Below are 24,497 nucleotides of genomic sequence, written 5' to 3' on the forward strand. Positions count from 1 at the left end.
ACAGGGAGGGAAGGGGTGTGCCTGGGCCTCAGCTGGTTGGGGGATCCGGCCTGGAGTCCCTGGGCACACCGGTGGAGAGGGACCCAGTGTGTGGCCAGGTGGCCAGAGCCCCTGCCCTTGCCCTGTATGGTGTGCCCCTTCTGGAAGTGCCTCTGCTTCCAGCTGTGAGGGCCTGGCTCTGGTGCTGAGCGTGGCTAGCTGGCCTCCTTGGCACCTTCCTGGAGAGCCCTTGAGGTTGCGCAGCTCACCCTGGCCAGAGGGAGCCCCCTCTGCCCTTGCAGATCGTCTCTGGGGTGCCCAGCCTGGGGCAGGATGGATGGAGTTCAGGTTTGACCTCAGAGCAGCCCTTTGTGTGCCTTTCTGGGAAGTTGGGGCTAAGTGTCCAGGGAAAGCCAGGCCCACAGCCAGGCCCCTGGCTCCGAGGACTTCAACCTCTAGGGAGCGCCTGGCGTTGTTTGTGGTGATTGCCAGGGTGGGCTGTTCAAGGCATAGCTTGGGCAGATGGAACTCAGATGAGAGATCAAGTGGGGACAGCAAATCGGCATGGACACAGCTGGCTGCTGAGCTGTCCTCCAGGTGGAAAGCCTGACAGGAGGCTGGACAGTGGGATAAGGAGAGACAGAGTGAGTGACAGAGAGGACAAGCAGGTGCCATGATGTTCTTCCCATGCCATGCCAGAAGCAGACATAACTAATCAAACTCAAGGTACCTGCCAGGCATCACTAATCAAATTCAAGGTGCCCATCGGACATCTCTATTGGGGATTCCACTGCCCTTTCCCACCAGGCACAGACTAAAACACAGCATCAGCACAACTCAGGAAGCCACCTGATTTGTTAGCATGCAGGCATCTTGCAACACTGGTCTAGAGCATGATGCTTGGATACTTGGGGGTGTTATGTGGATGGGAACCTGTGAGTTTATGGAACAGTTTCTGCCCGAGCCTGGAGGCAACCCTGTAATATCCTGTGGATGGCAAAAGGGCCAGAAACCATGTCATAGCAGAAGTGGCTGAGAGGCCCTAGGGTCCCTCAGTCCGCATACAAGGAGGCCAGGAGCGAGACACCAAGTGGAGGTGTGTGCACAGAGCCACAGCAGGAGGCCCTGCTGTCTGGTGATGCCGACATCAGAGCAGTCCAGAGGCGGAAGGTTGCCTCAGGAGGTAGTGAGCTCTCTGTCTCAGGAGGTATGCTAGGAGCCAGAGGAGTTTTGGCAGGAGTCTTGTAGGACACATCGAAGCCTCAGTTCTGGGTAAGGAGGAGAACCGGATCATCCCGGGGGCTTCCTCCACCCTGAGAGGGAGTTGGGGAGACGGGGAGAGGGTGGCCATGGGGTGGTGCGGATGGGGGATGTGATGCGCGTGGGGAGCTGAGACGCAGGAGGTGGGAGGGTGGGCAATGGGGACACAGTACAGACTTCCCTTTGCTGGAGAGCTGGGTGGAGCTGGTTTCTGGCCAGCTGGCCTCTCTTCTCGGGACCCAAGACACGGAGGTCACAGGGGTGTGTGACGGCAGAAGTCCTGGGTGGAGTGACAGCAGCCTGGAGCTAGCCCAGGCTCTGTTCACAGCTGTCGGGCCCAGACTGTGGCTGAGGATGGTCTGCACCTCTGTGGGCTACGCTTGGTTCAACAGACGGGAAAGGAAGGACTCGGCCAGCGGAGCTGCTCTGGATCTGGGGTCTGCACGCAGCTCCCTCGGCCTGGCCGGAAGTATGGCATCTGCGTCATCCTCTAGGCGTGGCACTGTGGGTCCTGGGCCCTCAAAGTCACGGCTAACAAGTCTCTCTCGGGTTTTGGCAGCCGCGGAACTTGTTGCCCAAATCCTTGCCTCCCTAGCCACAGGACCCTGGCATAGTGTTCATTTGGTTCCTGCGGGCAGATGGCTTCGTGGGTCAGTTCTGGGGACCTGTCATGAACCCGTGACTGCCCTGGAGTCCAAGTGAGGCCACGTCCATGTTTCTATTTCATTTTGTTTAAAAAAAAAATAGCTCTGTGCCCGGTCCTTTTCCTGGCCACCTGCTTTGGCCTCCTCTCCTCCCCCTGGCCAGGGGTTGGGGTCAGGGAGGACAGGGCCACGGGTGCTGGGCAGTGGTACGTGGGGCATCCTTGGGCCACACCTTCTACTGGATGCCCCGGAAGAGGCACATGGCAAAGATCATGACAAAAAGCTGCAAGAAAGTAGGTGATTTGTCAGGATGGGTGACCTCAGCTTCCGGGTCACACTCCTACAGCAGTTCTGACACTATGCCCCAACCTCCTCTGGCTACCTTCCTACAAGTCATGCGTTTGAGTCCAGCTGCCCCCTTTACCAGCAGTGACTTCCGCCAGCTCCTTTCTCTGGATCTGAGCATGTACTAGAAGCTTATCGGGCCAGACCCATTTTCAAGTGCCTTCCCAGAAAACTCTGCAGACCAGAGAGCAAGTCCCAGGGAGGGCACACAACTGGCCACGCCACTCAGCTACAAGTGGGGATTGGCTTTGAGCCAGGCGTGCCAACCCCAGAGTCCATCTCTGAATTCCTGCATGCCCCCTCTGGCTCAAGGCAACTGCAACCTTCCCAGGTCAGGCACAGAGCACTGGGCCCTGCATGTGTGGAAGCAGAGACCCTGACTCAGAGGGTGTCCTTGGCTCAGCTCAGCTCGAACCTCCACCCCCAGTGCTGATGGAGCAGCACAGGAAGAAGCCTAGGCCATGGGGCAGGCGGGCTGCGCGCAGCTCTGAGGGCCATGGCCAAGGTCCTGGCCCCAGGCCGGGGGTGCTCGGGGCAGCATGAGGGTGGCAGCCACAGTACAGATTGTTTCCCCAAGCCCCGCACGCCTTCCTGAGCAGACTGCTGGCACGGTGGACACATCGGCTCCTCCTAGAGATGAGCTGGGTCGGGGTGTGCAGAAGTTGTTGCCCTTTATGGAGCAGCCAGTTAGATCATGGGAGACACACACACACACACACACACACACACACACACACACACACACACACGCCCACGGGCACACATACAGTGCCTCTCTGACCAGGTGCCCCCTCTTGGCGGATCTGAGGTATGCAGCAGTTCAAGATTTTTTTTTTTTCCTTCTTCATTTCTGGGGGCTAAACTGAAGGCCTTGGCTCTCCGCTTTATCCCCAGGCCTTTTTGTATTTTTTAACTTTGAGACAGGATCTCGCTGTGTTGTCCAACCTGGGCTTGAGCTTGCATTGTGCCTGCCTGTCCCCACTGCTGTGAGACTAAATGGCCCCTACTATGGCTATGCTATCTGCAGTCTCAGGGTGACTCTGGTGGCAGGCAGGTGTGGCAGGGCTGACACCCCAGTGCCCACAGCAGGGATGTCTCCGGCCTGGATTAGGGAAGTGCAGATGGGAGGCGGTGCCAGCTGGGGGTGCAGACTGTGGTGTCTGCTTCAGCCCCCCCTTGGGACAGCACACATGGGGCCTCTGCTCACCTCGATGGCCAGCACCCCTATGGCCAGTGCTCCTGCCAGGTAGACGTAGGTTTCGAAGGCATTAAGGATCACCGTGTAGCAGCCCTGTGCAAAAGGACCAAGGTGAAGCCACGTCTGGGAGAGACCGGACGGCGGGCAGCAGGAGGGAGTTTCCGGTTCACAAACACGGCCATTTGGCAGCATTCATGGAAGTCCCTCCTGGGGACATGCAAAACCAGAGCAGGCGAGAAGGGACCCGGTTTCTCTAAGATGCCGGAAGGCCAGGATTTCCTCCAGGGCTGGGACAAATCCACAGCTTGCAAGGAAGCAGAGAAGTGTTGAGGCATCCCCTGAGCTTGGAGGTCTGGTCAGGAGACCCTGCTCCCTTCAGACAGTGGGGTGTCCCCCACCCCGCACCCACAAGAAATGTCAGCGCGTAGCTAGATGTGTCTGCTGCCTGCCCTGCCCTGCCCTGCCCCAGTGCTCCTGACAGCCAGGGAGCATGCCCATATTCAGCCCCTGCTCGGGCACAGGAGCCCAGCCTAAGCAGCTCCCACTCTGCCCTGCACCTGCAGGGCCGCACCTGCTTGTTGATGAACACGCTGTCACCCAGCAGGCATCTCTCAGGGCTGAGCAGCACGCCATCCCGGGCCTGCGGCTCCCTTCGGCAGCAGGCCTCGGGCACCACCTCACTGTCCAGAGTCAGCAGGTGAAACACTGACGCCAACTTGAAGTCTTCGGGCCCATTGACCCCGCAGCAGCCAAACTGGAGGAGGGCAGGGAACAGGGCAGGGGCTGGAGCCAAGGTACCTTGAGAGGAAGGGCCAAGGGACCAGCTGGCCTGATTCCATTTGCCCTCCTGGGTGGTTGTGGGACAATCACTTGGCCTCTCTGAGCCTGCAGGACCCGCATCCATTCTCTTCATCCTCAGTGACAGTGCTGGCAGCAAAGAGATCTCACCCTGCAATGGGACTGGGACTGCCTGGCCATGGCTGCCTGGGGCACTATGAGGCTCTGGGCTCAACTGGTCTGGGCTCAAGAGGGTGATAGCTGAAGTCGATTGCTGATGTCTGGCATGGGCAAAGAAACAGGAAACCATCCCTGGGGGCAGGGGGCACTCACTGTGATCATGACAGAGTTCCAGGTGGCAGAGAAGACATCTGTGTCGTTACTGCCCTGGTAGTGCTTGGTGAGCTCCTTGGTGAAGAACTCGCGGGTGAGCTGGGGACAGCAGGGAATTGCTGAGCCTAAAGCTGGTGCCACCAGGCCCTACCCACAACTCCCCATTATTTTCTGGGGTGCAGGGGAGAGAGTACTAGGCTTCCTTCCCCTCCCTTGACCTGTGTACTCCCCTTGAAGTGACAAGGACATCCTGAACAAAGGCCTCGCAATGCTGGGCTCAGGGCATGCTGGGGGATAAGCGCAGTTGCACAGTTGTTCTTAGAGAGAGGGATAGGGGTTGGGGGTACCCCTCACCCTGCAGCTTGTCTAGGCAGAAACAGCAGATGCCCTGGGTCCCCACCTGAAAGAAGCCTGGTTTGGGCAGATAATTTTAATCTCTGCCATTCCTGGGAACATCACTGCTATTCTGAAAACGGCCTCCCAGGTGCCGGCTTTCTCCCCAATATAGGGGATGGGGCAACCCATGGGCGCCACCTCCTTTCTCCTCTCTGCTGCCCTGGGGCCTTCTCCAGCATCTGCTGCCTTTCCTCTGATGTCCACTTGGGGGAGCAGCTGGTGGCCCAGGGAGGACATGCACCTGGGCCTCACTGCATGAGTACTCTGCCCCGGAGTCCTACACTGTGCAGACACAGGCCAGGTGACAGCCTCACTGACCATCCTGAGGCCCTGTTACAACTGTCCCTGGGACATCACTGCATGCGGTATGAATGAGGAGACTCCAGAGTGGGGCAGGGCCGCTCCAGCTGCCTCGGGAGCAGAGACCCTTCGGCCTCCTGGAAATGTCCTGGCTGGGACAGGCTCCCTGGGTTCTCCCTGGGTGGGAGGGCACCCTTCAGCCGGCACTGGAGGGGGCTGCCAGCCCTGTGGGGCTACTTAGGTGGGGAGATGGCCTTGGCTGGCCACCAGCGAGTCCTTGGGGGGAGGGGGATGGGAAAGCCAGGCTGGGACATACGTTTTCCCTGAAGATGAAGGCCAGGATGGCTGCAGAGAGCTCCGCCAGGAAGATGATCAGGATGAACAGGAAGAACTGCAAGGACAAGGGCCAGTTTGTGAGCCCAGGGCAGGATAGATGTTCAGCCATGTACCCTTCCATCTGTTACCTAATAAACCAGACACTTCTCACGACAGACATCCCAGCAATCCGTCCTCAGAGTCAGCAAAGTTGAAACACAATTATGAAAGTGACCAAATGATAAGCCTTTCATAACACTGTAGCACTTCGAGAGGCCCCCTGGTGCAGTGTGCAACCTGAACAACTCTACTTGGCAGCCCTAGAAAGAGGCTACTGGTGAAACCCATCTGCGCTCCCTCCAGGTGACAGTCCAGGCTATGGGAATGTTGAGGTCTTGAGAGGTGCAGGGCCATCTCTCTCTGCCCATCTTCTGCTTCTCTTGGAAGAGATGACACTGATCTTCGGCTAAAATAAAGGAGCAAGACTGGAGGCCAGGCACAAGGCCAGCAGAACCTGAACACCCAGGGCTTTAGAGCCTGACGCCTAACCGCAAGTGCCCTCTGCTCCCCTCAGTGAATTCACAAATTCCCCAGGCTGCCCAGGCTGGCTCCATGTTGGGCATCACACGATGGGTGGTCTCTTCCAGGAAGACGCTGCCCACCTTTGCCTTCTGGTACCTCGCTTTCCAGGGCTGGTGTGAAGCGTTTTGTGACCTTGACCCCTGACTGTCCATGACCATGATGCCCAATGACATCCGGGCCTCCAACATTGGGGTTGTGACCCTGCATACTACCTGAGACAGAGTGGCTCCAATTGCAGGCTGTAGGTGACCAAGTCCAGGAGTGGACAGGTTGCTGTGGGCCAGGGCTGCTGGAGTGCTTTTGCCATCACTCCTTGGCACTGTCAGTCTGCTGTCACCCGGTCATGAAGCCACCAGTAGACATCCCTGGTGCACTCCAGGGCTCCTTCCCACACCTCTGCCAGGACCCAGGAAGCCGTGTAGACATCACTGGATGTGCCTGGCTGGAGGAGGCAGGACTGCTGGCTCTGTGTTTAGAAGCCTCGGGTCCCTCCTTCCTAGTCCTGTGTGACTTGTAGTTTTTTTTTTCTTTCTTTCAAATCCCTTGCAGCTTCAGTTTCCCTGTCATGCAAGGCAGCTGTGTGCACCCACTTCCTGGGGTCATGGTGTCACAATGGGAAGGTGAAACTTGCTGGGCTGTGACAGGCTGACAGATGGTCTGGCTCACACTGTGCACCACGTAGAGCCACCTCCCAGTGCCCTTTGGGCCACCGATGATGCCTTCGGGGCCTCTGCCTTGCAATGTGTCTCTTCTGATCAGAAGGTATCACTTCATTCCCACCCTAAGAAGCCCTGAGTCCCATTTCAACAGTGTCAGCTCAGCCATACAAGAGCCGCGTGTGCCTTTAGGAATCCTCATCTGGGATGCAACATGGACACAAAGGGACACAAAACACCTCCTAGACTTGGGAAACGGTGTTTTTAAAATATCCAAATCCACAGAGAGGCCCCTGCTCAGACTGATCTGAGGCACACAGGCTGGATCTTCCCAGGTCTCGTGCCAGCCCTATTTGTAGCTGCAGCTCCAGGGTGATCTCAGGCTGGGGCTGGGCATGAGGCATAGGAAGGAGGAAATGCCTGTCTTCCCTCCTGGGCATCTGCCAAGCCCAGCGGAGTACAGCACAGCATCTTCGGGCCCTGGGGCATGTGACCCCGCAGGTCACCCACACTTCATTCTGTCACCCCAAGGTCCTCACTCCCATAAGCCTGGCTGGCTCTTGGGCTGCATGGCCTGGAAGGCTGTGCCCTCCACCTCTCCTTCCGGTGGCAGTGATGGAGCTCCTGGCAGGGGACCTGGCACTTCCATTTAGTCGGTGACGGATGGTCATCCGGTTCCATCTCCCTGGCCTGTATCTACAAGGAGTCGCTCTTGCTCTCTGCCCTCTCCTGGCAGCTCTTCAGGCCGGTGAAGAGCAGTCCCAGAAATGGCCTTCGGCCATGGCGATGCACCTCAGCCGGCTGGGGTTCTAAGTTGCATCTGGGCCCTCTGGCTCAGCACCAGAGCGCATGCGCGACCCGTGATGCCTGCGCACCAAAGAATGCAAAAATGTCTCCTCACTAGCGTGCGTGTGCGATCCTCAAAATGCGTCAATAAGAAAATGTGGGTCAGGAGGGATACGGAGATCTTTGGACCAGCTGGTGTGGGTCTGATCTGGTGCACCAAGCCCTCCCAGTACTTTGGTAAGCAGCTCCCAGTCAGCAGTGTCCCATTTTATGGATGGGGCTGCCTCTGGGAGAAGGGCGTCCTCTGGCTGGCACAGCGCGACCGTCACCTCAGGTCTGAACACAGTTTGGGATTATCCTGGAAGTCATACAAGCTTCTGGATCTTTGATTTCCAAACAGCCCGCTCAGTCCATTCTGGGTCAAGGCCGGCTCTCCGGTTTTGCATTTATCAGATGCGCATGCGTGCTGGCTGCACAGGTCAGCAAGGCGCGCGTTTTCCCCACTGGATCCTGCACACGGCACTCACTGCAGCTGCGGAGGAGGAGGTGGCTGCCCTCCGTTCACATGGAAGAAATCTGAGGTTCAGAGAGGTTAAGAAACCAGACCCAGCACTCACAGCACAGGCTCCAGAGCGCTTGCCCTTACTCACACCACAGATACAGCTTCCTTCGTGTCCTTTCCGTCCAGGGCGATCTGCCCAGCACGCCCGCGGGGGCAGGCGCTGGACGGGATACTGGCGATTGGGGGCTCCTGAGGCCCGGGCTGCCCAGCACTCGGGCTCCCCAGGCCGTGTGCCTGTGTTCGTGTGGCTCGCATTTTGTCCTGGGAGCGTCTGTGGGACTCCGCACACTATGCAGGACGCTGTTCGGCGGGAAGTGGCTGTCTCGCCTCGAGTGAGCATTCCCAGGCTTTCCCGCCCATCTGTGAGCCGCGGCTGCTCTCAGTTCTAGTTTCTAATAAATATTTACCAAATTTATGCACTTCATGTACAATTCAGCTTGTCTATTTTTTAAATACATTCCTCTTTTCTGCTGTTTTCTTTTCCAACTTGGCATGCCTTTGTTGAAAAATATTTTTTTTAAATTAGGATCTTTAAATGAATTGGCTAAAAAGACTCCTTGAGATGCTCAGAAACGGGGGCGGCATGCGATCTCCACACCAAGCACCCCTGGTTGTGGGGTGTGTGAGGGTTGGGAAACTGCGCTTCCATAAGGTCGGGCACCAGGTGACCTGGTCCTCAGCCAACTGTCCCTGGGTTCTCAGCCTTCCAGCAGACAGCAGGGGGCGCTCAGGTAACCCACCACCACCATCCTGAGCCTCCAAAGCCACTCTCCCAAAGCAGCCTGGCCTTCCAATTCCAAAAGAACTCCCAGCTGTCCTGGGGTGAGACTCCCGGCTTCTTGACCAACTTGAGGCTGGGAGAGAGAAGGCTCAGAGTTTTTAGGTCATGAACCTTCCCAAAATCCTAAGAGCTTCAACATCCACTTCCCCAGGAACCCTCTCCAATCGACACCAATACCCAATAGCTACGTGTGCACATAATACATGCACATGAAACACTCATGCATGTGCCAAACGTGTGCAGTACATGTGTGCAGGTACACACGCACCGAGATATGCTACAAACATGGATGCATGACACATGTGATGCCACCCAGTATGCTTGCAACAGCACACGCAGGCAGGCACAACGCGCACACAGGGGAACCTTGTGCCCTCTGAGGGTATTCGTGGACAGGGACCCTGTACACGGTCGGATCTGGGAGACAGGCGACTCTGCCTCTGACCAGCACTTGGGCTTCATGAGCTGGATCCAGGAGGGCGAGCAGGATACAGACAGAGACTCTCAGGAGAGGGATAGGGAAAGAGAAACAGAGACAGAGACCCTGTGCAGAGGCAGGGACAAAGAGGATACAGGTCATGGGACAGGAACACTCCGTCCCACAGGGTGACTGTGCAGATTCTCTCCTGCCCCTGGGCCTCGGTCTCCTCCCCAGCACCAAGCAGACAGCGTCCCTTCCAGCTGGCAGGCTCACCAGGAGCACTTAGCTGTGGATCTGAGAGGCAGCCGCGCGGCCAGCCTGCTCCCAGCCAAGAGCAGCACGCTGGCTTCCTGTCTTGGCTTCAGAGACGGCCCATTAACAATGAATGAGCCCCTGGGGCCGAGGTGTGGGGGCGGGGGGCTGGGGGAGCAGTGTCTGCCTCGTCCTGGGACCCATATTCCAGATCCTTTTTCAAGCCCCAGCCAAGACATCCTCCCGTTTGGCCCGACGCGGAGGGAAGCTTCCGCCAGGGGGCGCCAGCGCACCTCCTTTGTTTCCCACCCAGGGAAAAGTTTGCGGGGCTCCTAGGCTGAGAGAAGGCAGGTCGGGCTCCCCTTCACTCATTTCACAGCTGACTGGGCTTCTGCTGGGGTGCAGAACACTGCACAGGGTCACTCGCTGGTGCTGGCCACCGCGGGACGGGGCAGAAGCTGAGGGACCTCCTAGGTCTCTTTGGCCTTATCTCTACTGAGCCCCGACTCCAGGGAGCAGTGGGGTGCAATTGAGGTCCCCAGCCTCAAGCTCGCCTGCCTCTCGGAGCCGGGCCTCCAGGGAAGAGAAAGTCACCAGGTCCCTGGTGCATCTTCTGTACCGTCCTTATCGGAGTCCAAGGACAGTTTCGTTAATGACCAGGAACCTGCAGCAGTCACAGCATCTTTGTCTTGGAACTGAGGTAAAGTCTTCCACAATCTCTGTGTCCCCCCACAGAATTCTGTAGCTGAGGTTCGAAAGACATCATGGTTGATGTCAGTGTTCTCAGAGGATCACGATCGTGGAGCAGCCTCATGAACTACAGGCCGAAATGCTGCATGGGGCAGGCTCAGGGAGCAGGGACCCAAAAGCAAGCCGTGGGGGCTGGGGACAGCCTCGCTCCTGAAGGCAGGGCCACTAGGCTCAGACCTCCATGAGTCCCTGGAATGTGGCAGACACAATGTAGTTGCAGAGTCCCGCAGAAGCCAAGCTGCAGAAGCCAAGCTGGCTCCGAGGGGCAGCAGGGCCCACCGTGCAGGTCTCACTCTATGCCTGTGACCCCTCCTTGGGGACTCCGGGCAGGTTGTAGGCCACTGCAGGGCCTGTGGACTGCTGACTACATAGCTCAATGACTTGATTTTTTTTTTTTTTTTTTTTTTTTTTTTTTTTTTGAGTACTGGGCAATAAATTCTGCCACTGAGCTGCACCCCAGCCCTCAGGAGGCCCTGATCTTTAAGGCCCCTCCTAGGGTCAATAGCGCGAAGTGCGGGAAGATCTCTTGGGGTTCTGAAGGGAAGCCAGGCCCCGACCTCCCATCCCAGGGCATCCAGGGGTGGGCTACTCACAAATAACAGCAGACACTTGTTCTCACGGACAGCCCCGCAGCAGCCCAGGAAGCCGAGCAGGAAAAGCAGGCCCCCCATGGCCAGGAGGATGTAGACGCCCGTGACCAGCAGAGGGTTGGCTGCTATGATTTCCCGGAAGCCAGTGGGGTCCACCATGACCCAGATGCCGATACCTAGCAGGCAGGTCCCTCCCAGCTACAAGGAGGAGGAGGAGGAGGAGGAGGAGCAGGAGGAAGAGGAGCAGGAGGAAGAGGAGGAGGAGGTAGGGAAGGAAGAGGAGGAGGAGGAGGAAGAGGAGCAAGAGGAAGAGGAGGAGGAAGAGGAGGAGGAAGAGAGGCACACATGGAGGTGAGACTTGCTCCACACCCTTGCCCTCAGTAAGCGGCCGGCCACTTTGCCTGGCTACCGCACCCTTAAGTTTAACCAAAGTCTTTTCAGACCTACTTCCTGCCTGGGGTCCTGGAGGCCCACACCAGGTGGCCTCCACCTGCTCCTTCTGTTTGCCTTAAGTGCCAGAGCCGAGGCCCTGGGGTCACCTCATTCGCCCAGGCAGTTGCACACCGAGGCCTGGGGTGGCACGTGCTGAAGGTCACACCGCAACTTTGCGACCGAGTCCAGGCTACACAACAGGCCTCCCCAAAGCTCCACAGAGGTCTACAGACACAAGCTGAGATCCATGCTGTGCCTGTGCCATCCGTGCTAGGGCCTAGGTGACAAAGTCACTGTCATCGTCCTCAGCAGGACACTGGGCTCCCACTGTCAGACTGCAGCTGGAAAAATGTTCTCACTTATGCCTTGGTTGGCACAGCCAATATTTCTCCACATCTTAACGTGTCTTGGGAGAGAAGCAACTAGTCCCGAGAAAAGGCTGTGCCACTTAGGAGCTGTGTGACCTTAGGGGAGTGGCTTAACCTCTCTGTGCTTCTTTCAGATTAAAAGACTACAATTCCCATCTTCCAAGGAAGAAAGGACAAAATGGGTAGGAGCATGTTCAGCAGAGAACAGTGTCTGTCTCACTTGCGTGAGGCACAGAATGGCAGCGGGTCCACTGTGGTGACAGCCAGCACTTGGCACTGTCTGATCTGAGCATTGATGGTGGCTGAAATGTTTGCGTGGACCCAGAGTCACATGGAAGATGATGACTGAGGAGACATGCTGGGCCGCCTTGACAGAGCAGGGCCTGGAAGAATGGGCAAGGGACAAAAGGCCTAAGGCATGGAAGTGCTGTCTCTTAGAGCTGACTACACCCACAGCACTTGGAGGCTGATCACTGAGTCTTGGAGAGGCGAGATTCAGCCTCCAGGCTACAGGGCTGAGGAGCCATGGAGCTGGGACTTGAACCTGCAGCCCCAGAGGTCTCACTTCCGTAGGTGCCCAAGTGCATAGCTCAAGGCCGCTTGTAGCGCTGCTCCCTCCCCCTCGGCCGATGACCTCATCCTCTCCTTGTGGCCCCCACAGAGCCAGAGGCTGCACCCCAGGGCCCCTATAGCCACCCCCTGGTTCCCGGCCACTTACGAATATGAAGAAGTTGAAGACGAACATCAGATACTTCATGCAGCTCAGACAGTCGCCTTCCATGGCGCTCCACCTACAAAACCAAGGAAACCCTGCAGTGGGTGGTGGAAGAGGACGGAGGCGGCAAACCCCCTCCAAGGAATGGCGAAGTGCCAGGGTTAAGCCTTCACCCTGCTGTGTGACTCTGGGCAAATGACTCTGCCTCTCTGAGTCTTGCTGTCTTCAACTTTAGAACTGATTAAAAACAGAACTCTCTAACAGCTGGGAGGTGCCCGGTTGGGGGGCCTCTCACATGAGTGTGGTTGCAAGCCCCCAACATGGTGGGTGGGAGACCAAAGCTCAGGGCTGGGGGGACCCACCAGGTCTCTGAGTGCCCCCCCCCGCACACTCCAGCCTCGGGCCTGCCCAGGGCTATTTCTGGGTTCTGGCAAGAGGGGCACTGTAGGATCAGCAGGCACAGGTTTCCCCCTGCTCCCAGCCCTGACCTCCACCATACGTGCCCCCCAGCATCCCACCAGCCAGGTGTCTCCCCAGCACCCCTGACATGTGCACCCCAGGGTCATCTCTGCACACTGCTCTGTTCACTCTCTGTTTATTCGACTGTTGAGCACCTACTGTACACACTGAGGTCCGAGGCCATGGGGCACAGCCCTTGGCCACCCGGGGGAGTGCACAGCACCGACCACTTGAGACTATGAGGCTCATCCGCGCCTGGAGGGGCACAGGATAGACTGGAAGGCCAGACAGCAGATAAAGAAACCAAGGCCTGGGGGGAGCACACACTAAGGCCCCATTGCTGGCTGGGGCAGTGACCACTTGAGCTCCTTCCCAGGTGCTGCCCAGAGGCAGTCGCCGCCGCATCTACTGTGGGCCTGGGCAAAGGACTCTGGGAGTTTGTGCAGGTGAGGGAGACGGCTGGGGGCTTCCTATGGCTCCCACTGCCTCCCTGGGACATGGCTGGGCTCCACTTTTTCCATCCACAAGAGAAGGTTAAGTCTTACTCAAAGCGTTCTTTGTGAAGCTTATGATTATTAATACTAATAGTGAAGCACCTATCAAAATATCATTCTGTCCCATAAAGACATACAAGTATTGTGTCAGTTGGAAGTAACATAAAGACTAAAAGCTAATCCTAGCCAGTGGGGGGGGGCAGGTACTGCATGCAACTCGTGCTTCACACATACCGTCTCAAAGTTTGTTTTTTTTTATTTTTTGAGATAAGCTCTTGCTCCGCAGTTCAACTGGCCTTGAACTCCCAGTGATCTTCCTGCCTCAGCCTCCACAGGGCTGGAATGACCGGTGAGTGCCACTGTGCCTGGCTCTGCCTGCCTAGGCTGCTCCACGCTGGTGCCACAGGGTGGAAGCTAGGACCAAGCCTACACCGGAGGTCCCACAGGCCAGCAGCCACCCCCTTTGGCTCTCGACTGGCACTATCTCTTCACAGGAGATGGAAGTCCCAGAACTCCTTCACCACAACCCATGGATGGGCAGCCTTCCCAGTGGCACAGAAGTCTAGGGACCAGCAGGGGCTCAACCAGCCTTCTCCAGGTCCCAGCTGTACCCACCCCAGAACAGGTGCCCAGCAATATCTCAGGGAATAGGGCAAGGGGTCTGGAGTCCCAGGCCCTGCTCTGGAAGGCAGTGCTGCGTGACTTCAGGAAAACCACTTCCTCTCTCTGATCTCAGAGACCTCATCTGTACAGTGACAGAGCAGAAGCAGCAGCAAGAGGGACAGGCTGAGAAGTCCTGAGAAATAGGTGAGTGGTGTCTACTTGGGTGGGGTGTCCCTCCAGGCGGGACTGAGCCTGGGCGGCAGGGTGAAGGTGGCAGCTCTAAACTGGCTGCCTTTGGCTAAGATCGCCACATACCTGGCCAAGGGCTTCTCCAGCCAGTCAGGCACAGAGAACGTGCATGCCCTGTACAGGGGCTGGCAGGGTGAGTGGGGAGTGCAGAGGGCCAGGAACCAGACCCAGCTCTGCCAGCTGAGCCGGAGGGCAACCCCGTTTCCTTCCATACACCTCCTCATCAGGCATGGGCAACACTGAGTCCAGAGCTTGGCCCCTGAGAGCTCCTTCTCCCAATAGCCAGCAGGGGCTGGCACACCTCAAGCCCTTACTGAGAGCGGGGGAGTGCATAAGCTCTCAGTCCTCGGAAAGCCTGGGAGCCAGCTAACACCGTCCCATTTTCCAGGGTAGGAGAGCATTGAGCATCACACTGAGGCTCGGCGAGGTGGACTCGCTCATCCAAGGTCACACAGCAGACATGTGATAGCCACAGCTCTTCATCATTTACAACTAATGCCGAGTGCAGACCTGCTAAGCCACTTCATGTCCCACTGCACCAACCTCCGGAGCACCAGGTCCTTGTGCTGCCCACACAGGCACTTAAACTGCCGAGCTATCCCTAGCCCGGGACTGTGTTTGTCCTGGGACTGTGTTTGTTAAGTTGCTTGGAAGGTCCATGTGATGCAAAATGTGCTTCGTACAGCAGGGGCTGAGTTTGCCCAGCGTCACTTGTCACTCCCGCAGTGCCTTCTGGTCAGAGTCCTCAATCTGCATGAGTAAGTGAGTGAGTGAGTGAGTGAATGAATGGATACACAGTGGGAAAACACTGCAGCAGAGCACTGACTCAGAAACCAGAGAAATATGTGAATGCAAGTCAGAAAGAAAGGAAGACCGGAGAAGATCAACACACAGAGAGAAACAAAGCCAGAAGAAGAGCAGGAGGAGCGGACAGCCCAGCAGAGACACGGGGGCTGGGAAGAGAGAGGGGCAGCACCGCACAGCCACCTGGGCAGCCACACAGGCATCAGAGGGACTAAACTGTCTTGGTTACTTTTGTTGCTGAGACAAAAACCAAGACAGTTTAGAAGGCAAACAGGCAGTGTGGAGTCTCTTGTAGTCTCCTACTGTCACGCCTGTGGGGACTCTGGTCTGGACCTCCAGAGAGGTATCTGCCTAGAGCTTGGGCAGATGTGGTGGGCATCTCTACAGAGGGAGATTCTGGGTATCAAGATGCTTGGCTGGATTCCCACCAAAGTGAAAGCCCACCAGGGTAGATAAGGTGCAGAAGTGAACACTTCCCCTTTTTTCTTCCCATACCTATTTTGTCCTCTCTCCACTCATCCACCCACTCACATATTCCTCAGCTATCCATCTACCTATCCATCCATCCATCCCTCAGCTATCCATCCACTACTCACCCACCACCCATCCATCTATCCATTTATCCACCTATTGCTCCCTCCCTCCATCCACTCCTCTATCCATCCCTCAGCTATCCATCCATCCCTCTACCCATCCAACCATCTGTCTATCCACTCATCCACCTATTGGCTCCATCCATCCATCCATCCATCCATCCATCCATCCATCCATCCATCCACTCCTCCATCCCTTTATCCTCCCATGCACTGCCCAATGCATTGCTTGCACCCTGTGCCAGTGCTGGGCTGGGGACTGGAGATGAGTTAAGCCCATTTGCAGTGTGCACTGGGAGGTCAGAAGAGAACAGCTGGGCTCAGAGAAGGTAGCTTTAGGCTTGATTGCATTCACCTTCTTAGCAAGTCTTGCACATATGTCTGCTGGGTTCTGATAGGGTCTGAGGCCATGGGCAGCAGGGAGAGGACACCAGGCAGAGGTAACATGTGCCTCTGTTCCCAAAGTGTCTCATGAAGAGCTGCTCTGTCCTTCAGTCAGGCAGCCAAGCCCAGAGCCTGGGGAGGCTGCTAGAATCCTCCGGAGCCAGCTGGAGGATGCTGGGGGTCGACCCAGCCCTGCCATCCCTTGACAGATGGGAGCCCCGAGGCCCTGAGAGGGGCAGCAGAGAGGGGGCCAGGGTCGCGCCGTGCCATGCCGCAGGGTTCTCCCCAGCAGGCTCCCGCCCAGGCGAGACAGCTTTATTAATCTCGCCCCCCCACTGCCCAGATGGCGCAGCCCATCTGCACCAAGCAGGGTCGGGAGGGGCTCTGATTAACAAGAAGGGCTCAGTTCATAAATCACTCCTTTTGCCCCGAGCATGCTTTCTGGAGACAGACACCAAAGGGGCAGGTGGACAAAAGTCACAGAAAAGCCAGTCTCTGCTAGGAAGGCCTGGGACGAGCCCCACCAGGTGAGGGCACTGCTGTCCAGGGCAGAGCCACGCAGGGCCTCTGGGAAACCCCAGCTCTGCTCCAGGGAGCAGGAGACCCCGGTTATCCTCACCCCTCCTCGGTGACATGGGGGCCTCTCAGACCAAGCTCCCTGGGTTCCTGCGTGGGTGGAAGGGTGACACTTAACATCCATCTGGCACATCTAGCTCCTTCTCTGTCACCAGGTATTGCCAGCCTTGCACTGGGTCCAAGGCACAGAGAAGCACCACCCTCCTGCAAGACCTAGTGAGGACCAATAACCCGCGTCCTCTGACAGCAGGGCCACAGAATGCAGGGGCACCTGGAACTGGGGAGACCCGTGTCAGGTGTGGTCAAGGACGGGCCCAACCATCAGGGACCCCAGTCTCCCTCCCTCCATCTCAGAGAGCTCTGCCACATGCATGAGGTGATTGTCCCTTCCTTTTAAAAAAAAAAAAAAATTTAAAAATGTATTTGGGGACTGGTGAGATGGCTCAGTGGTCTAAAGCACCTACTTAGAACAAGCTAAGCTAAGCAAAGCACAGGGACCGTGGTTCAATCCCCAGCACCACATGCCAGCCAGCCCCGCCCCCTGGTGGGCTGAGCTGGGCACACACACACACACACACACACACACACCACACACACAAAATAAATAAATAAAAAATAAATAAAATTTAAAAAAAATGTATTTGGTACAGGGTCTCACTACGCAGCCTGGACTTGTAGTGATCCTCCTGTTTTCAGCCTCCCCAGTGCTGAGATTACATACGTGTGCCACCATGCCTGGTCTTGGTGGCTGGCTCAGTGCGCCTGGGGGCAGGGCTGGCATGGCATGTGGTGCCCAGGATCGAACCCTGGTCCCTGTGTTTGCCTAAGCAGGTGCTTAGTTCGCTGGGCTATCTCGCTGGCCCTTTGCCACTTTCTTTAGAGATGAAGCCACTTAGACACAGGCTTTAGAGCCCCACAGCTGGAGAGGGGAGAGGGCACGGCTGGCAGCACACCAGGCCTAGCTGGACTCTTGTCACACCTCCCTCCATCCTTTGAGGTGGGGGTTGGGGTGTGGGACTCATTCACTCACTGACTGTGCCTGCTGGGCCTTTCCCAAGACAGACGGGCTCTGCCATAAATGATTGGCCTGACAACTTGTCAAGTCCAGTGGCAGAAGGGCAAGGACTTGGGCACAGCTGAACCTAAGGTTCCCGAGGGGGTGGACCGGGGGTCTAGGGTACCCAGGGCGAAGCGTGCTGCAGATGCAGCTGTGTCCCCAACAATGCCCTCCCGGCCGCCTTGCTGACTGACCTGTGACTGCCCAGGGGCCTGAGACTGCACAGTGGCCCACACTGGCCCTGCCACCAGCACTCCCCTCTGTCCCACCGGAACTCTCACAGGGCACAGCCACCTAATGGTCTTCCTCAGCACCTCTTCAAGTCCTAAGTGGTGATGTGCTCGGCCCAGAGCAGGCTGGGGTCTGCCCAGAGCCACACTGCAGGGCTCCAGCCTCCAGCTGCTGACAGTAAGTCTGTCGTTGCTCTCTCCACTGGTCCTGCAGCCTCTGAAGACGGACCCTGAACTTGCCGGACTTCGAGAGCCCACGATAGACATCATCCCACTGAACCCTCCCACACCAAGCCTCTGGGGAAGGAGCCGAGGACGGGAGGGGCCCGGCAGCCAGGCTGCTTTGTTAGCACTCAGAGTGCGTCCCCCGATGGCCTCATGGCTGAGACCAAGCTTGCTCCCGGGCTCTGCTGTTCCATGGGAACTCACCCAGCCAGCATCTCACTCTGGTCACAGTGGCCCTGTCCAGCCTTGTGACACAAGGGACACCTCTGCAGCACTTGGACCAGGGCTTGCTTCCTTATCCTCTGGGGTGCTCCTGGAAGGTGTCATACCTCATACCAGGCACCACGGGTGCCAAGCGGGCTCTTCCCAGATGCCTAGCCTTGAATGCAGAGCACTCAGGACCTGGACCTGGGACTGATCCTTGACAACCTGTGATTGGACTAGGCCCAGAGGTGGTGGGCCACCTGCCTCGGCTCACTCAGCCAGGCTGCAAGATCCAACTGCCTGCCTTGGAAGCCCAGCGCTCGGCCACTGAGCAGGGATCTCTCCACCCCTCTGTGCACCCCTTCTTAATGTATACGACCAAATACACAGAATTAAGAAAGAACCTAATTAAAGTGAAATACATTTTTTTTTTTTTTCCTGGAACGGGGACTGAACTTAGGCTATTCTACTGAGCTATCTCCTTGGCCCCTAAAGTGAAATATAGAGAACAAAACATTGAAAATTAAAAACAAGGCCAGCCATATAGCTCAGTGGGCTAAAGTACCTGCTTAGGCAGACTCAGGAGCTGGGGGTTCGATCTGAGGGCCTGCTGTGCAGGTTCCGCCTCCGGGGCATGCTGAGACACAGAATGAGACTAGGCATGGTGGTGTGCGCCTGTAATCCCAGCACTTGGGAGGCTGAAAACAGGAGAATCACCATGAATCTGACCTATGTAGTGAGACTTTGTAGACCCTGTATTAAATACATAAAAAAGAAAACTATTTGGAGGGGGGTATGGTGGCACACACCAATAACTCCGGCATTAGAAGGCTGAGACGGGGAATGCCGTGTGATCCGGAAAGCCCAAAAGGAGAGGCTGCTCTGGGCCTGGCCCTTCTCCATTGGCTCCCAGTCCACCTGGCACCATTTCCCCTCTTCTCCTCTCTAAGTCATGCTTTGTCATCAGTGCCCAGCCCCAGCCGAGGGGCAGGAAGTTTGCAGCAGGGACAAATGCTACATAAGAACAGGGAACATGGGGCTGGGGAGATGGCTCAGTGGAATAAGTGCTTCCAAAGGGCCCGAGTTCAATCTCCGGTTCCGAAAAAAAAAAAAAAAAGAAAAAGAAAAAGAACAGGGAACAGGCCAGAAGCCTACATCTGCCAGGCGCCATGGCACAGACCTGCAATCCCAGCACTGAGGTTGAGGAAGGCCAGCCACAGTCAGCTCAAGGCCAGCCTGGGCTACACCGGGAGGGAGGAGACTGTTGTCTCACAGATACAAAAACAGAAACAAAATCCCTAAATTCCTTGGGAAGAGCCTGTGTGCAGGAGGACCCCCTGAGAGAGGGCGAGAGACAGGTGAACTTGTCTGGGACAGGTCCAGCCAGAGCGCACATGACACAGACAGGCCAGAGAGCCACTCAGTGTCTGAGAATTCCCAGAGGGCTGCTAACCTCTGACCCCTACTCTCCAGCCTGAGATCTGGACTCTTTAGGGGCTCAAGGAGGGGCCTGCGTGGCTTTCTTTTCTGCACACCCAGGGAGCTACTGAGCCAAGTTCCCAGACCTCAAAGTGAGGAGCCCCCGAGGTCTGGTTTGGTGACTAGGGCTCCAGGCAAGCTGGACACCATGTCCTCACATGGCAGGGAATGGAAAGCAGCTGCACACTTGGCTGTCACTCAAACCCCAGGCCCCTCCCCGTCCATCCCAAGGCACCTGGCTGGTGGCCTCCTCTCTCCCCTCCTACCAACTCCCACTCCCTCGAAGGTTGACAGAGCTGGAGGATGATTGGATGTCACTGGCTGGTGCCCCAGTGGGGATTCAGTCAGGGCCATCAACTCCCTGACGGACTCACTGCTCTTGCTTCGCAGGCCCTGAAGCTGTGCCACCGAGCATTTATTCCGCACCCTGTGGGCCTGCGCCAATCATGTCCGAGTTGCCGGGATAAACCCTGGCTCTGGGAAGGGGAGGGATCCGCAGTGGGATGGAGTAAGAACAGTGTCCCAAACCAGAAGGCGCTCTGCTCTGATGTCCAACACAAGGCAGAATCAGGCGGCACACAGAATGGGCTGGCAGCAGGGGTCCTGGGTTCAAGTGCTCTCTCCAACCCCGCTCTTTCTCACGGCCCCTGTGTCTCCCGGTGACACCAGCTCTCCCTTCCCACGTTTTATCTTCCCAGACCCCAGTGCTCCAAAAGACCTTTTGAAAGAGATGTGCTAATCCATCCCAAAATACGCAGGGCTGTTGCCGGGGCAACTTGGCCCACCACACAGCCCAGATTTAAATATTTAATAGGTTCACAGGGATTAATGGGGCCTGGGAACAGGCAGGGGAGGGTGCAGGTCTGGGGGAGCCAGAGCAGCTGCAGGGGGAGCCAGTACCAGTGGGGTGGCCGCGAGGGGACCTAGATATGCACGAGGCAGAACTCCATTCTCTTGCAGGTGGACAAAGGACATCCCCACCCCAAAATACTGCTGCTCAGGAGGTGTTCTGAATTCTCACGCCCCCCCCCATAATCCCTGAGCCAGCCACACTGTTTTCCAAGGCACATCTGAGAGGCAGGGCTTAGAGAGAGGGATAGCACTCCACGGCCGATCAGGGGAACCAAGGGCTCTTCCTACTCTCCTCCATCTCTCAGAAGACAGCAGCTAGTGTGCAGGAAACCTTTTCTACAGACCAGGCACACACCAGGGATAGCACAGGTCCTAAATCATTGGACCCCATGAGGTGGGCACGTGTGTCCCATTGTAGATGTGGATGCTGAGGTCCCAAGAGGACTGGTACAAGTGGACAGAAGTGGATGTAGTGGCAGCACAGGCGCATGGCCACACACACCATCCCCGGTCACTTTCTTGGCTATGCAGAGCCATAATAAACACCCAGTCACCTGGCCTGTGGCTCTGCCAATTTTGAGAGCATTTCTATGCGGCTGAAATGATGGAACTCTTGGAACAGCTTCATAAAGTTGGGCACGGAGGTGCGAGCCTGGGATCCCAGCATTCCGACGGGGTCTGAGGCAAGAGGATCGAAAGGTCTGACTCTTCCTAGACAACTGATTTAGGGACACACTGTCTCAAAAATAAAAAATGCAAAGGGGCTGAGCCTGCTGGTCAGTCAGGGTGAGGTCCGGGGTCCATCACCTCTGGCCCTTGTTTTATGTTCTTGCTCGCTCCACCTCCTGAGGCAAGGGGGATTCTGTTTTATGAGGGGTTTATCTGAAGGGGTGCATGAGGTGGTGTCAGGAGACCCCAGGCCTTCACTGTGCTGCTGCTGTCCCAGCTCCCCCAGGGGCCCAGGAGTTTCCCACTGCTCTTCTCCAAGGAGCAGTGCTGTGATGCCACACAATACCTCTCAGAACCCAGGCAGGGGACCCCAAAGCTGCCCTAGAGGCTGCTGGCAAGGACTTCACTTCTCACTGTACTCACCAGCCCTGGAGCTGGCTTCCCAGCACCCCAAGGGACAGCCACGGAGGTGCAGAAGCCCCTGGCTTGGGCCTCACACCCTGCAGGGCTCACTGCCCCCTGCCATTTGCTCAGTAATAAATCCTGGAGACAGAGGGTCTCTTCAGGGAAGCTGCAGTTCATCCTTGGGACCTGGCCAAAAGCAGGCCAGGCCGTAGCCCCTGCACGGGAAAGGGCTGACTGCAGGTACTATAGAGCACAGGGAAATGAGCCCAGAGACAGAGTCCAGCCCCTCGGGAGGGGCAGGAGAAGCTCCGGGTCCTACTTTCCTTCCTCCCCAACTGCTCCCTGGAGTCACAAACATGAGCCACAGAGATGGCAGGGAGATAGGAAGGACTAGACAAAGGGACGAGACCCGCTCCACCTCCACTCTGGCCACTGGTGCCACCAAAGCATGGGTGGCTTGCATACCAGGAGGGATGCTGGTGACCTCACCTTGCAAGGAGGAGCGGCTTTTCAAGAGTCCACTGAAAACCCCACTTCCTGTAGCATCATAATAAGACAGGCTGTGTGTCCCTTATCTGACATGCCCAGGACTGGAAGGGTCGCTGGTTTCTGACTGTACCGGCTGAGCTCCTCAACCCAAAAGGTGAAAATTCAAATCTTTCTGAGCATTGTGTCAGTTTGCAGATTTTCTGATGTGGACTGCTTGACCTGTCACAGCAGCAGTCTTTACCATTTCCATCTGCACATGGGGACAGAAAGTCTCACCTCCCTGGTCCCCGAGGATGGTGCTGCACAGGATGGAAGCAGTTTAGCAAGGGGACACTCACCAGAAGGGGACAAGACAGGATCTGATGAACACTCACCAGTGTCAACCATGTGGATAACTCTCCCAGCAAACCGTCACTTGTGGGAGACAGCAGATGTGGGGGCTCCCACAGATGCCTGCAGAGTGCCGGGCTCATCCAGCTTCGAGAAGAAAGACTGGGCAGGATGTGGCCAGGGCTGCACCCTGCTGTCTGCTGGAGCCGGGCAAGAGGCCCCTGGCTATGCCCTTTGTAGAGAGCTCTTGGGAACAGGGCTAAAGGGGTGGCTGTGCTGAGATGCAGCCCATCTGCTGCAGCCCATGGCCACCAGGGTGACAAAAGACTCACACAGAGCCTGGCGAGAGCCCAGTGTGCTGGGCAGGGCTCCTTCCTGCTCTGCTGAGCCCACCAGGCGGGCAGAACGCGGACACAAGGAGGTGGGGAGCCTGGCAGAGATAAGCCGGTTGTTCCTGGCCAGGAAGGCCAAGACAGTAATGGTGACAACAGCCAGGACAAGAGCTACCACTTAGTGCTTGCGATGGGCTGGGGGCGGTTACAAACACTGCATCTATCAGCTTGGGTAATTCTTGAAACAACCTACCAAGCAGGTGCCAGTGTCATGCCCATTTCACAGACCAGGAAACTGAGACAGAGAGGTATAGTAACTTGCTCAGGGTCACAGACTATTAATTTGGCAGTTGTCCCTGGCCAGTTGTGTGTTCCTCAAGGAACCTGCCCTCTCTGGGCTTTTCTAGGGAGGCAGCAAGGTCTCTCAGAGTGGCCCAGGGCACCATGCCAGCCTGGGCAGAGGTTCCTTCCTCTATCTGTGTGACCCTGGCCTTTCTGAGCTCTGTTCTCCTCCGTCATCTCTTGGGCCACACAAAAAGCCTCCAGGGGCCTGAGCAGTTCCTTCTCTCTAGGGAGCTCAGCTTGGCTCCACAGGGCCACTCCGCCAGGGTCTCGAGACTCTGATGCCGATGTCTCAGCCATGCCCAGAGGCCACTGGTCCATGCTGAGGGACCTGGGCTTGGCAGGAAAGGTCACAACACACACAGGCTCTGCTGCTAGCTGGACATGACAACCTAGGAGACGGTCACCTGCAGTATCCCTGCCAGACCTGGTCAGGGTGCTGGCCCCAGGTTCTGGGAAGGGGATTCAGGCCAAGCCCCAATCAGGCAACATGTTGCCCCTTCCACAACCCTGAGGACCAAGAACAAAGGAGCTGCCCCAGGACCCATGTAAGGCCATTAGTAGTGGCTTGGCGTGCTAAGCAGCACTACCTACCTCTCCCGTCCCCCACTCTGAAACTCTGAAACCCCCCTCCGTCCCACACACACACACTCACACTGTCAGCCCAGCTGGAACATGGTCTCCTACAGTGCTCCGCGTCGGGACCCAGACATCAATCCCAGGGCCCTGCCCTGGGATCGTGACCCCCAGCAGGAAGTGACCGCCTTTCATTTAGAGGCTGTGCACTGGGCGCCGGTCTGCAAAGACACTTTGCCTGAAGTTGCTTTAGGACTGTGGGGACCTGCTGGGAGCAGGGGGCCACAGGCGCCTCCTGGCAGGAAGAGGAAGCTGGAGTTAGGTGTTTCATTTCCCTGTTAATTAAGGAAGAGGAAGACACAGTTGTGAGGGCAGGTGGGGGGCCACGTGCATGGGGTTTCTGAGGAATGGGAGGTGGTAGTGAGCAGGCTTCGGAATGGGGCTGCCCTGACAGAATCCCTAGGTGCTGTGACCTTGGGCAAGTCACGTCCTGGGTGAGCCCTGATAAGGTGGCCTTGGGGACGGTGTGTGTCGGTGTGTATGTGTGTGTGTGCATGTGTGTGCGCGCGCGCGCGTGTGTGTGTGTGTGTGTGTGTGTGTCTAACTTCTGTCAAAGCCAGGCCACATCCACCAAGACCTGAGAAGCAGGAAACACTTAGCTAGTGGGACAGTGAGGAAGATGATGCTTAACTTGCTTGAGGCC

The 24,497-nt window shown here is 56.9% G+C and overlaps 1 protein-coding gene across 4 annotated transcripts in view; it reads right to left on the reverse strand.

Moving 5' to 3' along the window:
• Positions 1-300: 300 nt before the first annotated feature.
• The window catches only part of Tspan18 (tetraspanin 18), a 124,908-nt gene continuing 100,711 nt past the window's right edge, over positions 301-24,497 (reverse strand). For all 4 annotated transcript variants that reach the window (XM_023710609.1, XM_004627019.2, XM_023710608.1 and 1 more), the window contains 7 exons: positions 12,446-12,518; positions 10,931-11,125; positions 5,549-5,623; positions 4,537-4,635; positions 3,998-4,180; positions 3,436-3,519; positions 301-2,166 (listed from right to left, as the gene is read on the reverse strand). In XM_023710609.1, the coding sequence (XP_023566377.1) occupies positions 2,119-2,166; positions 3,436-3,519; positions 3,998-4,180; positions 4,537-4,635; positions 5,549-5,623; positions 10,931-11,125; positions 12,446-12,508 (747 nt within the window). In that variant the 5' untranslated portion in view covers positions 12,509-12,518 and the 3' untranslated portion in view covers positions 301-2,118. The remainder of the gene's footprint in view (positions 2,167-3,435; positions 3,520-3,997; positions 4,181-4,536; positions 4,636-5,548; positions 5,624-10,930; positions 11,126-12,445; positions 12,519-24,497) is intronic.

Source organism: Octodon degus, unplaced genomic scaffold (genome assembly GCF_000260255.1).
Source record: "Octodon degus isolate 3935 unplaced genomic scaffold, OctDeg1.0 scaffold00018, whole genome shotgun sequence".
In the NCBI taxonomy this organism is placed as follows: domain Eukaryota; kingdom Metazoa; phylum Chordata; class Mammalia; order Rodentia; family Octodontidae; genus Octodon; species Octodon degus.